This window comes from Palaemon carinicauda, chromosome 24 (genome assembly GCF_036898095.1).
Source record: "Palaemon carinicauda isolate YSFRI2023 chromosome 24, ASM3689809v2, whole genome shotgun sequence".
Classification (NCBI taxonomy): domain Eukaryota; kingdom Metazoa; phylum Arthropoda; class Malacostraca; order Decapoda; family Palaemonidae; genus Palaemon; species Palaemon carinicauda.
This window is the reverse complement of record NC_090748.1, coordinates 17818689-17832913: the sequence shown is the minus strand read 5'-3', so window position 1 is coordinate 17832913 and position 14225 is coordinate 17818689. Positions and strand designations below refer to the sequence as shown.

The window sequence follows — 14225 nt, the reverse complement described above, 5'->3', positions numbered from 1 at the left end:
CTATTAACAATCATTGATAGACTAACACGATATCCAGAAGCAATCCCAGTAAGAAGTTGCAATGCAAAAACTGTAGTTAAACGCTTGCTGAACTATTTCTCTAAATTTGGACTTCCTTGCGTTATACAGAGTGATAATGGTAGCAATTTTGTATCAAAGTATTTCAGAGATAAAATGAAAGAGTTAGGGATTAAACTTGTAACTTCCACCCCCTACCACCCTGAATCACAAGGAATTGTTGAACGTTTTCATCAAACGTTGAAAAGTTGCTTAAGGAAGTTGTGTAATAATTTTGAGCATGATTGGGAAGAAAAGTTACCTTTTGTCTTGTTGGCTTTACGATTAACTCCTAATGACACCACGGGATTTAGTCCCTTTGATTTGTTGTTCGGTCACACCGCTAAAGGACCTTTACAAATTTTAAAGTGTAAGTTAATGCAAGAAGAAGGTAGAAAGGATTACATACAGAATATCGAAAATCACAAAGAGGATTTAAGGAAAGCCTGGCAGATGGCAAAAGAAAATGAGAGCAACCGTCAAGGGGAAACTAAAAGAAAATACGATCTTAAGGCTAAAGACAGAATTTTCCATGTGGGTGATAAAGTCTTAGTATTAGTCCAGAAAGAAGGTCCCTCATTATCTTATAAGTTCGAAGGTCCATTTCCTATCATAGAAAAAAGGGGAAATCTGAATTACTTAATTGATATGGGTAAGCGTAGAGCTAAGTGGTTGCACATCAACTTGCTAAAGAAATATAATGAACGTCCAATGCCAGTTGTAACAGTGTCGCAGAGAGAAATTACTTTTGAGAAGAACTCTGATGTTCTTAATAATTTCACGTTGTTTAATTCTAGCTTAGAGGAAGAAAAAACAAGGGAATTATTCAATGTGTTTTCAAATTATCCGGAAACTGTTAGTGATAAATTGGGTTTGACTAATCTTTTAGAACACGATATTGAGTTGCAGGACACAAAACCCATTAGACAAAGCCCTTATAGTCTAAGCCCAGAAAAAACAAATTCAGTTCGACAGGAAATTAAGTATATGCTAGACAATGGTTTGATTGTTCCCAGCGAAAGTGACTGGTGTTCTCCAATAGTTCTTGTTAAGAAGGAAGATGGATCAGATAGGCTGTGTATTGATTTTAGAAAAGTGAATAGTGTTACGAAACAAAGTAATTTTCCTCTCCCCAGGATAGAAGATTGTTTAGATAAAATAGGAAATGCTAAGTTTATTTCTAAACTTGATTTGGCCAAAGGTTATTGGCAAGTACCTTTAAGTAGTCGAGCACAGAAAATATCTGCTTTCATAACACCTTTCGGTAGTTATGAACCCAAAGTTATGGCTTTTGGTCTACGAAATGCAGCGAGTACTTTTCAAAGATTAATGAATAGAGTTTTAAATGGAATTGATAACTGTGTTGTGTATTTGGATGATCTTGTAATATTTTCAGATACGTGGGAGCAACATTTACGCATTTTAGCTAAAGTATTGTCAGCACTTGAAAAAGCAAAACTTGTTTTAAATCTGAAGAAATGTGAATTCGGAAAAACCTCGATCACATATTTGGGTCATAAGGTAGGTCTAGGTAAGATTTGTCCAAAAGATGGGAACATAGAAGCTATCATCAACTTCCCAATTCCTACCAGTAAAAAACAGGCAATGAGATTCATCGGAATGATTTCATATTTCCGCCGATTTGTTCCTAATTTTTCAGAAATAAGTGCTCCAATTACTAATCTTTTCAAGAAAGGACGAAGTTTTGTATTTGATAATGACTGCATCGAAGCTTTCAATAAGTTAAAGGCCATAATGATTCACGAGCCTGTACTAATGTTGCCCGATTTTAGCAAGGAATTTAATTTAGCGATAGATGCAAGTGACATTGGAATAGGAGGAGTTCTGTTGCAAGAAGTGAATGGGATCAAGCACCCTGTGGCTTATTATTCGAAGAAGTTAAATAAAGCACAGCAGAACTATTCAACTATTGAGAAGGAATTGTTTAGTTTAGTATCAACTTTACAACATTTTGAGATTTATGTACGTTGTGGTCATGTTTTAACTGTGTATACTGATCACAATCCATTAGTTTACTTAGATAGGTTTAAGAATAAGAATAAACGTCTCATGCGTTGGAGTTTGGAATTACAAGACTATGATTTAAAGATAGTTCATATAAAGGGAAAGAATAATGTAATAGCCGACAGTCTTTCTAGAGACTTTTCAGAATGATATGGACGTTTGTTTCCTTTCTGTTTTTGTGTTTTTCTTCTATCAACACGTAAGAGTGTGTTTTGCATTTGGTTACATGATACGAGAGTAATGAAGTAATTGTCTCTCAGTTTAGGGATAAGAGATTTTCTCCTTTGATAGCTTTGTTTAAAAAAAAGATAAAATCAGTAGATTTTCCTTTTTTTTCTTTTAGGGGGACGTGTCATGGGTAGATAGAATAATATAGGAAAGAATGTTAAAACACGTGATTTTTCTACTCTTAGAGAAGCAGAGAGAGAGAGAGAGATAAGGTCCCGCTACTGTTTATTGAAGCTGCCATCGTCAAGTTATGTGCCTAGGTTGGAGGTCTTTGAGCACAACGAGTCCCTGTCTATAGAGCACCAAGGAACCCATAGGACAAGAATAACAGTGTGTCGCCGAAAAGATATACATTAAGCCGAAGGAGTCAACTTCATGGAATTTGATTACACCAGCAGAGCGTTCGTCTAGGTGTTATCAGCGGTTTCAAGGAACACCAATGAGGATGAAGAAACGAGAAAATTTCCTTATATGGACCTGTCCATAGTTAACCCCTCCCATACAGGGATATATAAACTTCCACGCGATCAAGAGAGGGAGGACAGTACGAAAAAGAGACGAGGAAGAAACCCAAGAAAGGAGAGAGAGAGGGCGAACAAGCTGAGTGAAGGAGAGAAGGCGTAAGGACGAGAATGCAGACGTAACCAGCTTTGTCGGAGATGTCCTAACGAGTTGCCTCCCGCCCTCATTACCCCCGACGAGCCGCCAGACCTGAAAACATCTCCGTTCCTGTCAACCGTCGAGAGCTGCTGCGAAGAGTAGTATATTCTTTTTGTATTATTTGTCTACCATCTTGACTGTTCCCCATTTTGCTGGAGTGTAGTTTAATCAAATGATTCTCTTTGTTTAGTTCAGTGCTTCCTAAGTACTCAATCAAGAAACATTCACCTTTGACTAGTTGTAAATAAAATTATGTTTTCTTTTGCGAGTTTTCTTTCTATATTTCCTACTGTCTCTAATTGGTTGTAGTTGAAAAGTCCCCATTTCGTTAATTAATTCAACAGAATCTGGTTCGATCCCCACGAGGATCGTAACATCATCATAGGGGGAGTGAAAACGTACTGCAATAATTATGAATGCTAACCAATTTATGAAAGTTAATCATACATTCTTATGAAGAACGTAATTCGGGTGTCATCTTGAAATATCGTACTTTACCATAAGTTGCAAGAACAAACCTTGCATTCTAAAGAGGAAGCTTGGTACTTTATTTCATATTCATACCTCACCACCTCTAGCTTTTAATTTACTCCTAAGTCTGGTACCGCTACTAACTAATATGATTACAAAACGGCTAGGTGGTAACGATAGGAGGAATCAATGAATATGTTAGTACCTTATTGCATGATTGAATATTTAAGGCTTAAGGAACTGGGGGAATGATCACAGGAACAGCTATGTTTTCATAGGTCGTTGGATGACAACGACGTGTTCATTTGTGTACAGGCCTTCCGTGAATGATAGGTAATAAATTAAAGCTGTTTATAATGAAGGGTTGATAGTATAAATCTGACCTCTGTAGAAAGTTAAATAAGTGTATCTTCAAGATACACCTGAACAGCCTGAGGCTATGGATTTAGTGCTACCTATTTCTATTTACTGGAAAGATCACACTAACTCCCTCATGATGGTATGACCTTAGTAAGGGGATAAAATCAATTCAAATATGATTCAATTCAGACTGTCTTTAAATGATGGGCATACAACTCTATGCTTTGTTCACCTATATACCCACTACCGTCTAGAGGCTTCAGAGGGTAAAAAGAAAGATTGGACTAGCCTCCAAAACTACTAATATACTGGATAGAAGGGATGGCACCAAGGAGGACGATGATGAAAGAAGATTTTTGGGACATCTTTTAATCTGTAACACATTACACTCTAGTTGAATAATTTAGATAATCCTTGGCATCTTCAAGCATATATTGCCACCTGTTAGAATCTTAATTAATGTTTGATTTCATCCTTTAGAGGGCAATGCTTACAACTTCAACTATTATGAGCCTACTGTGGTTGCTCTCCCTGCGAACGATCTAGGTTCTGTTAATTAGTTCATTCGAGGAAGGTATCCGGTTGGGGAAATTGATCTCATGTTGGTATATGGCCGTGGGATTTTTGTGGGTCAGCATACATCTTCTTCAAAGAATCATCATAGTGTTTCTAATGTAGCCTTTTTTTTTATTTTTGTGAGATTTACACTGTTTTTTTTTTTTTTTTCTGAACATAAACATCTTTAGACTACGTTTGTATACTTCCTTTGATCCCCTTGTAGAGGTGCAATATCTACCCCAGAAAGGGAACTACTATGGCATGCACCTATTAGCTTTAGTTATAACTATTGCCCTCCAAAGGCCAACATTGAAGATTGAACAAAAGTTTAACTACAGTCTCTCGTCGAGGAGAAATCAGGCCCACATTAAGTTGGGAAATGGTGGAATGGAGTATACTCTACCCTCTGAAATCAAGTGCTCTTCAGCAAGAGCATCACTTTCCAGAAATGTCTGAAGAGCAGCGGCTTTGCTGTTGCTTAGTGCTCCTTGCCCTTGCATAACACTGAAGCAGACCAGACTTGAGACTTAACTACCTGACTGCATGATGGGTGGTCTCCAAGTTTGTGCATGCCTCTTTATATATATATATATATATATATATATATATATATATATATATATATATATATATATATATATATATATATATATATATATATATATATATATATATATATTGTATATAAGTGAATATACATAAGCATATACTATTCTCAGTCAATTTCCTTCTCATAATCTGTGAAAGATGTTACAAATTTTGAAATATTTTCATTTGTCTTTTTTCCTTTTCTTATTGCTTTCTTTAGTTATAATAGTTAAGTTGATTAATCGTTATATATATATATATATATATATATATACACATATATATTTACATATATAAATATATAAATATATATATATATATATATATATATATATACATATATATATATATATATTATGATCATCATCATAATAGTTTGTATTTATGTGGATGTGGTAATATTCTGGTTAATGTAATTCATGTACATGTTAAGTTGGATAAATATTGGGAATTGTATTTGGTAATATTGTAACTTTTGGACAATTCGAAATTACTGAGAACATGTTGCTTTAGTTAGAAGCGGCATTTGTAGTACTGTCGGATTGTTCCAAGGATAGGAGACTGTCGCAAAATTCTCCCGTCCTTGGGATTTTCTTAGTTGTACTTTTCACCGCCTCAGTTTTCATTGTTGTGATTATTGTAGTGTAATTGCCATTCGTGATTGACATATCCTTCGTGTCATAGGATGCAGTGTTACTTTTTGTGTAAATTATAATTAGCTGGTTCTGCATTTTTTATGAAATTTTATTAGTAAACTTTGCATTAATGTTCGTATTGTCATTGTATTCGGGGACATAATGAGGATACGGGCACGAGAAATTATAATGGTCTGATACTGAAAATCCTTCAAGCAAGTTCTTTGTTGGTGCGGGGAAGCAGTGCAGGACGGTGTTATGACTGACAAGTGTCGGTGGCAGTGTATAGACGGATGGCGTATTCAATTAATTACCATGGCTAAGAATGGGCGGTCACATTGTAAGTTGAGCGGGTATGCATTTGTCGTGTACTGTTCATTTTGCATTATTATTCATTGCACTATTACTATGTATTATTGTTAATGTATTATATATCAAATGTGATGTTATTAAATGTATGGTTGTTAAATGTGGTGGAAAATTGTTTGGGATACCTATTTATATTGTCATGCTTTACAGGCTGAATCAGATCAATAAAAGATACAGCAAGGCAGCCCGAGTTGTTATATATCCTGCATTACAATTCAGCAATATCGCAGAGCAGCCATGGAGGAACTGAAGAGGGAACGCACCACAGCCAAGAGGAGGTTCAATCGGAAGGTTGGATTATTCAAGGATGCACAGAGAAGAGGAGACTCGATAGAAACATTGGAAGTGTTGTACACTGAGGTTAGTGAGTGTTTCGAAAAGGTTGATGTTATCAATGAACAAATGATAGAACAATTAAAGGTTGGCGAATCTTGTCAGGAATATGAGGAATATATACAGGAATTGGAAACTATAAAATATTCATTACTTGGCGTGATAAAGGGAAAGACAAAAGTGAAAAATAATACTGTGCTTGCCTTGAAAAAACTTGAGCCTCCCAAATTTAGTGGTTCAGTGAGAGCATTTCCTGCCTTTGTAAGAGATTATGAAAGACTAGTTGTGTCACAACATGGGAAAGACCCGTACGTACTTAGAATATCATTAGAAGGGGAACCGAGGAGGCTTGTGGAGGATATAGATGATTATAAACGAATGTGGGATAGACTAAATGAAGCATACGGTAATGAAGGAAAACTGATCGATGCGATATTAGGAGATATAAGGGCATATAAACCGCTTAATGATAGTGATGACAGAAAGTTAATTAATCTAATCAATACAGTAGAAAAGGTGTGGTTAGATGTAAGTAATTTAAACTTGACTACAGAACTGGAGAATACTACTGTACTTACCCAAGTAGAAAGATTGCTGCCGTCGGTGTTAAAAAGAGAATGGGCCATTAAAGTGCAGGAATTAAATTCGGACAAATTTAAGAATTTGGTTACATTTCTGACAGATCATCGCAAAGCTCTGGAGTATTTACAAGATAATTCAAGAAGTGGTGCGACTAAGGTAACAGTACATACTGTGGAAAGGGAATTTGATAAGGAAAAGGAATTAGCAGAAGCTATAAAATTGTTGACTATAGGACAAGAGAAACTTCAAAATCAATTGTCTGAATGTTTAACCAGTTTATATCACATTAGCGAAGGAAAAAATATAGGTGGAATTAATAGAACAAGGTATAACAGTGATCAGATAAGAAAAAATTGTCCTGTCCATGATAGTGAATCTCATGAATTGAAGGATTGTATGACATTTAAGCAATGGTCAGCTGAAAATCAGATGGACTTTTTAAGAAAAAAGGGAGTTTGCTACGCCTGTCTCCGAACGGGACATTTCTCCAGAAATTGTGAGAAAAGATTTCCATGTAGGGTAAAAGTAAATGGTGAGGTGTGTGGTAAACATCATCATTCAAGTTTACACACACTATTTAACAATCCAAATAATTCAACAATTGATGCCACAAGTAACTATTTAAGTAAAAAAGGTGCAATTCTGATGACTGGGTTTGTTAACAGTGAAGGGAAGTCTATCCCCACGTTGTATGATGCAGGAAGTAACATTAGTTTAATTACATTTAGAATGGCAAGGAAACTAGGACTCAAAGGTATTCCTATACAATTATCTATGACTAAAGTTGGTGATCACACAGAGGAGTTGGATAGTTGTGTTTATGAAGTATCATTAAAGGATCAAGCAGGAATAGAAAAACTTATAGAAGTTTGTGGCGTGTCTGAAATAACTGCTGTTCATCATCATATGGATTTGGGAGAAATAGCAAGGAAACTGGGAGTACAGGAGAAACACCTTCAAAGGCCAGAGGGACGTATAGAGCTGCTAATAGGATCAGATTACTGTACTTTATTGCCACAAGTCATAAAAACAGTAGATAATATTCAATTATTGTCCAATGATTTTGGACTCTGCATTAGGGGTAGATTTGATGAGAAGGAAGGTGAAAAGAAGTACTGTGTTCAAATTAATCATATAAGCTACGATGACACTGCTGATTGGCATTTCAGGGCTAAACCAAATGTGGGTAAATTAGTGGAGAATTATTTCTTGGATGAAAGTTTGGGAACGGAGTGTATCCCAAAATGTGGAGGTTGCAAATGCGGAGAATGTTCAGTAAAGGGAAATTTAACTATTAGGGAAGAGAGAGAACTCAAACTCATTGAAGATGGATTAACTTATGATGAAGAAAACATGTGCTGGATATCTAAGTATCCTTGGATTTCTGACCCTTCTAAACTGCCAAATAATTTTCCAATGGCTTATGCTAGATTGAAGGCTACCGAAAAGAGACTGAAAAGGCTGGGAGCAACACAATGCACAAAATATCAAGAACAAATTCAAGACATGTTGGATCGAGGGGTAGCGGAAAAATTATTGAAGTCAGAGCTGGATTATAAGGGTCCAATCTTCTACTTACCCCACCATGCAGTTTATAAAACAGATTCCTCATCAACCCCAGTGAGAATAGTATTTGATGCTGCAGCATCATATCAAGGAATATCTCTGAATGACCTACTTGCAAAGGGACCTGATGTAATTAATAACCTATTGGGAATACTATTACGATTCAGGGAAGGAAAGATAGGCGTGGTTGGTGATATTAAAAAGATGTACAATACTGTAAAACTTTCAGAAGAGGATATGCATACTCACAGGTTTTTATGGAGAAACTTTGAGTTAGAAAGAGATCCTAGTCATTATAAATTGAAGACTGTTACATTTGGGGATAAACCCTCAGGATCTATTGCAATGATGGCACTTCGTAAAACTGCAGAAATTAATAATTGCTTTCCGCTAGCATCCAAGATGATAGTAGAGGACTCTTATGTTGATGACATCATCAGTAGTGTTAACTCGAAGGATTGTGCAATGAAAAGGATTAAAGAAGTAGAAGAAGTATTAAGATTGGGAGGATTTCAGATTAAATACTGGGTTTTATCGGGAGAGGATAAGGATAATAATGCTAGGGTTTTAAATACTGAACAGGAAAAGGTTTTGGGTTTAAGTTGGAAACCTAAACTGGATACTTTCTCATATAGGGTCAAACTCAATTTCTCAAAAAAAACCTGTGAAGGTAGAATAGAGTCGGATGTGAACTGTGATAATTTTGAGAGTTGTATGCCACCTCTGTTGACTAAGAGAAGTGTACTATCACAATTTGCAAAGCTGTATGATCCTTTGGGACTCTTAACACCATTCACACTGAAGACAAAGTTATTGATGCGTTCTATCATTGTAGAAATTAATGAGGGACATTCAAGGGGATGGGATGATCCTATTAGTGATACCTTATACTCTGAAGCTAAAAATTTGTTTAGGGAAATGTTTGAAATTGAAAATATCTGTTTTAGTAGGTGTGTAAGGCCTGCAGACGTAATTAAAGACCCAGAGTTGATCATTTTTTGTGATAGTAGTATAAAAGCGTATGGAGCTGTAGCATATGTTAGATGGGAAAAGCAAGATGGTAATTATTATGTAAACCTTCTTTGTTCAAAGAATAGAATAGCGCCTATGAAACAAATCAGTATACCACGATTAGAACTGTGTGCTGCTGTTTTAGCATCGAGATTGAGGGCAACCGTTGAAATCAATATGAGATACAAATTCTCTAAGGTAATCCACATCACTGACAGTGAGATAGTAAGAGCACAGATCCAGAAGGAATCCCACCAGTTTAATTCCTTTGTTGGAATTAGGGTTGCAGAAATTCAGTCCAAAACTGAACCCATAGAATGGTTTTGGGTATCTTCCAAGGAAAACAACGCTGATTTGACTACTAGGAAATGTAACCCCAGAGAATTAGATACAGAATCTGTTTGGCAAAAGGGTCCAGAATTCCTGTATCAAGATTCCTCGGAATGGCCTGTAAAACAGAGTACAGTATCGGATCTTCCTGATGTTGTTTTCGCAAGAGTGGCCTTAAATGAAGGAGAAATTAATTCAAGTAGCCAGGTGATTGATATCCAAAGATTTAGCAATATGAAAAGACTGTTATCAGTGATGGCTAGAATTATTAGTGCAATAAAGAAAAAATCGTTTAAGGCTATATTGTGCGATCCTAGTACAGAAGAGATACAGCAAGCTGAGTTGTATTTCGTCAAAAACGCTCAAGCAAGTTTGCCACAAGACTGGGAAAAGAGGTATAGACGTTTAGGACCAGTTTCGAGAGAGGATGGCATAGTCACCGTGGGTAGCAGGATGTCCAAATGGTTGAAGGACAATTGGGATCAGAATCAGTTTATACTTCTCCCATCAAAGCACCCATTCTCTTTAATATACCTGTCTCACATACATCAAAAGGATCACAGTGGAGTTGAATCAAGTCTTGCTAGAGCTCAAGTGAAATATTGGATATTGGGAGCAAGGAAAACAATGAAATCTATTAGAAAACAGTGTGTAGTATGTCGAAGAATTGACAAGATCTGTACATCACAAGCTATGGGAGAGTTGCCAAAAGAGAGACTTGAACCATGTCCTCCATGGCATAATAATGTTAGCCTAGATCTTTTTGGCCCTTTCTGGGTTTGTGATACTGTAAAAAGAAGAGTGAAAAGGAAAATATTTGGAGTAATTTTTAATTGCATGGTTACAAGGGCTGTACATTTGGACATTTCTGAGGGTTATGATACTCAAAACTTTCTTACTGTACTGAAAAGGTTCACATGTCTAAGAGGATTTCCAAAGAAGCTTTACAGTGATAATGGTACGCAGTTGGTGTCTGCTAACAAGGAGTTGAGAGAAATGGTTACTCAGTGGAATAAAGGTTTAGTGTTTAACTTTGGAAAATTTGAAGGTTTAACCTGGGTATTTAATAAATCTGCTGATGCCCCATGGGAAAACGCTTGTAGCGAGTCGTTAATTAGACTGGTGAAGAGGTCACTCACCAGAATCATAGGTGAATCAGTCATATCTTTTGGGGAACTACAATCTGTAATGTATGAAGTTGCCAATATGTTGAATGAACGGCCTATTGGGTTTAAACCAGGGGAAAACTTTACCGAAGGGACTGTGTTAAGACCTAATGATTTACTATTGGGTCGATCTACCATCGAAGCTCCTTGTGGATTTTGGAATGAGAGAGTTAATTTTAATAAGTCATATGCATTTAAGATGAAAATAGTAGATTTGTTTTGGAATAAATGGATGAAAAATTATTTTCCAACTCTTATTGTAAGACAAAAATGGCATGTCAATGTAAGAAGTGTAATGAAGGGTGATATTGTACTTGTTAATGGCCAAAATGCATTGAGAGGAGAATGGAAATTAGCACAAGTGGTAGAAGGGATGCAGGGAAGAGATGGAAAAACAAGGGATGTGGTACTCAGATATAAGATAAATAAGTTTGGAAATCGGTATTTGGGAGAACCTGATAAACTAATGACCAGATCGGTGCATAAATTAGTGGTGATACTTCCGGTGGAAGAACAGTAGACTTAAGTGGCATTAATCTGTTGTGGGGGGAGTATATTATGATCATCATCATAATAGTTTGTATTTATGTGGATGTGGTAATATTCTGGTTAATGTAATTCATGTACATGTTAAGTTGGATAAATATTGGGAATTGTATTTGGTAATATTGTAACTTTTGGACAATTCGAAATTACTGAGAACATGTTGCTTTAGTTAGAAGCGGCATTTGTAGTACTGTCGGATTGTTCCAAGGATAGGAGACTGTCGCAAAATTCTCCCGTCCTTGGGATTTTCTTAGTTGTACTTTTCACCGCCTCAGTTTTCATTGTTGTGATTATTGTAGTGTAATTGCCATTCGTGATTGACATATCCTTCGTGTCATAGGATGCAGTGTTACTTTTTGTGTAAATTATAATTAGCTGGTTCTGCATTTTTTATGAAATTTTATTAGTAAACTTTGCATTAATGTTCGTATTGTCATTGTATTCGGGGACATAATGAGGATACGGGCACGAGAAATTATAATGGTCTGATACTGAAAATCCTTCAAGCAAGTTCTTTGTTGGTGCGGGGAAGCAGTGCAGGACGGTGTTATGACTGACAAGTGTCGGTGGCAGTGTATAGACGGATGGCGTATTCAATTAATTACCATGGCTAAGAATGGGCGGTCACATTGTAAGTTGAGCGGGTATGCATTTGTCGTGTACTGTTCATTTTGCATTATTATTCATTGCACTATTACTATGTATTATTGTTAATGTATTATATATCAAATGTGATGTTATTAAATGTATGGTTGTTAAATGTGGTGGAAAATTGTTTGGGATACCTATTTATATTGTCATGCTTTACAGGCTGAATCAGATCAATAAAAGATACAGCAAGGCAGCCCGAGTTGTTATATATCCTGCATTACAATATATATATATATATATATATATATATATACTGTATATATATACTGTATATATATATATATATATATATATATATATATATATATATATATATATAAATTATATATATATATATATATATATATATATATATATATATATATATATATATATATATATCTATATAATACCATGCTACGCGGTAAATCTTAGCAATCCATGTTTGCCAACGGTTATATTCGTATAAGCTGATGAGCAACTTGGTGGAGTAATGAGAGTTTTGGGTGTGGAGGAAATGCCTCCCTCCCTAAATTTCGATGAAGTCACTGGCAGCAGGGTAACGGATGGGTTTAAGGCAATGAATAAACGGTCTCTTCGGCTTTTACTCGTGATGCCTGGCAGTTGATCTTACTAGAATTAGCATGGACCGAAAGGGGTCACTTGGGTTAGTTAGATAGGCGCTGCACATCACTAGGAACTGGCTATCCTTTGATGTATCTAGCCAATGAATCCTCTCTGGATTTAGTCATAGATAGAGAAGGTGAAAGAATGGCCCCCAGTCCCTGGCATAGCAGGGTGCTAAGAATCTCCCGGTTTATAAATACTAAAGAAAAATCTAAAATAGGTAATTGGAATGTTAGAACCATCAATCAGATTGGGAAGTTACAGCAAGTGAAGAGTGAATTTATGAAATATGGATTGGAAATCTTAGCCCTAAGTGAAACACGTTGTAAGGGGATTGGTAAGGAGACTTTAGACCAAGGGAATATATATATTTACTCAGGAAGATCAGATGGAGCTGGAAGAGAAGGGCTGGGAATGGTGATGACACCAAGAACAAAAAAGGCATTAACCAAGAGGAGAGCTCTAAATAGTGAATTGATACTAGCAAAGTTCATATCAAAGCAGTGCAATTGGAGTATTATAGTTTGCTATGCCCCAACAAATGATTCCCTTGAAGAGAGGAAAGATGAAAACTATGAAGAACTGCAGAGGAAGATAGATAAGATCCCTGAGAGAGATATTAGAATTATGAATGGTGACTTCAATGCTAAAGTTGTAAGAAATAATCAAGGGATAGAGAATGTGATCGGTGTCGAGGGTCTTACCGAAGTTGCAACATAAGAACAACAACAAGTATACATGGACTTCACCATGTGGCAATTACAAAAATTAGATAGTTCACATTGCCATTAATAAAGAGAGAAGGATGACTCTGGTAAGAAGCTATAGAGGGGCAGATATTGGTAGTGATCACCAGCTCCTCATTACCACACTGAAATTAAAACTGAAAGCACCCAACAAAAAGATAGATAGAATACCTAGATTTAATACAACTAAGCTTCTAGAGGAAGAGCACAGAGAAACATTCGCAATTGAACGTAGGAATCGATTTGCAGTCTTAGAGACTTCAAGAGACGAAGAACAGTCTGTTAATGAAAATTGGTGTGATATTAAGAACATATATCAGTCAGTTGGTAGTGAAGTCTTAGGACAAACAGTTACAAGGAGAAAGCAATGGATATTGGATGATACTTGGGATACTATAAAAAGGAGACAAAGACAGAAATTGATTGTTGAAGGTTTTCGAGTAAATACTGAAAATTACAAGGTAGAGCATGTTAAGTATTCCAGTATTGACAGAGGTCAAAAGAAAAGCCAGGAATGACTGGAGAGAGTATGTAGACTGTAAAGCAGGTGAGGCCGAGAAAACTCTGAAATCAGGAAGTGGCTGGGGCAAAGAAGAGGAAGCATATACCCATCAAAAAAAGAGATGGCTCTCTTATAGCAACAGAAGATGAAGAGAGACAACGTTAGATGGAACACTTTAGTGAGGTTATGAATAGGATATATGAAGGGAATAATTTGATTGATATACCTGAAGCTG

At 36.1% G+C, this 14225-nt stretch overlaps 1 protein-coding gene across 1 annotated transcript; it reads left to right on the top strand.

The window, feature by feature from the left end:
• The first annotated feature begins 5298 nt into the window (after positions 1–5298).
• On the top strand, positions 5299–11459 carry LOC137618285 (uncharacterized). The gene is made up of 2 exons (XM_068348456.1): positions 5299–5922; positions 6102–11459. The coding sequence occupies exon 2, from the start codon at positions 6189–6191 to the stop codon at positions 11457–11459; it is 5271 nt and encodes a 1756-aa protein (XP_068204557.1). The 5' UTR covers positions 5299–5922; positions 6102–6188.
• Positions 11460–14225: the final 2766 nt, after the last annotated feature.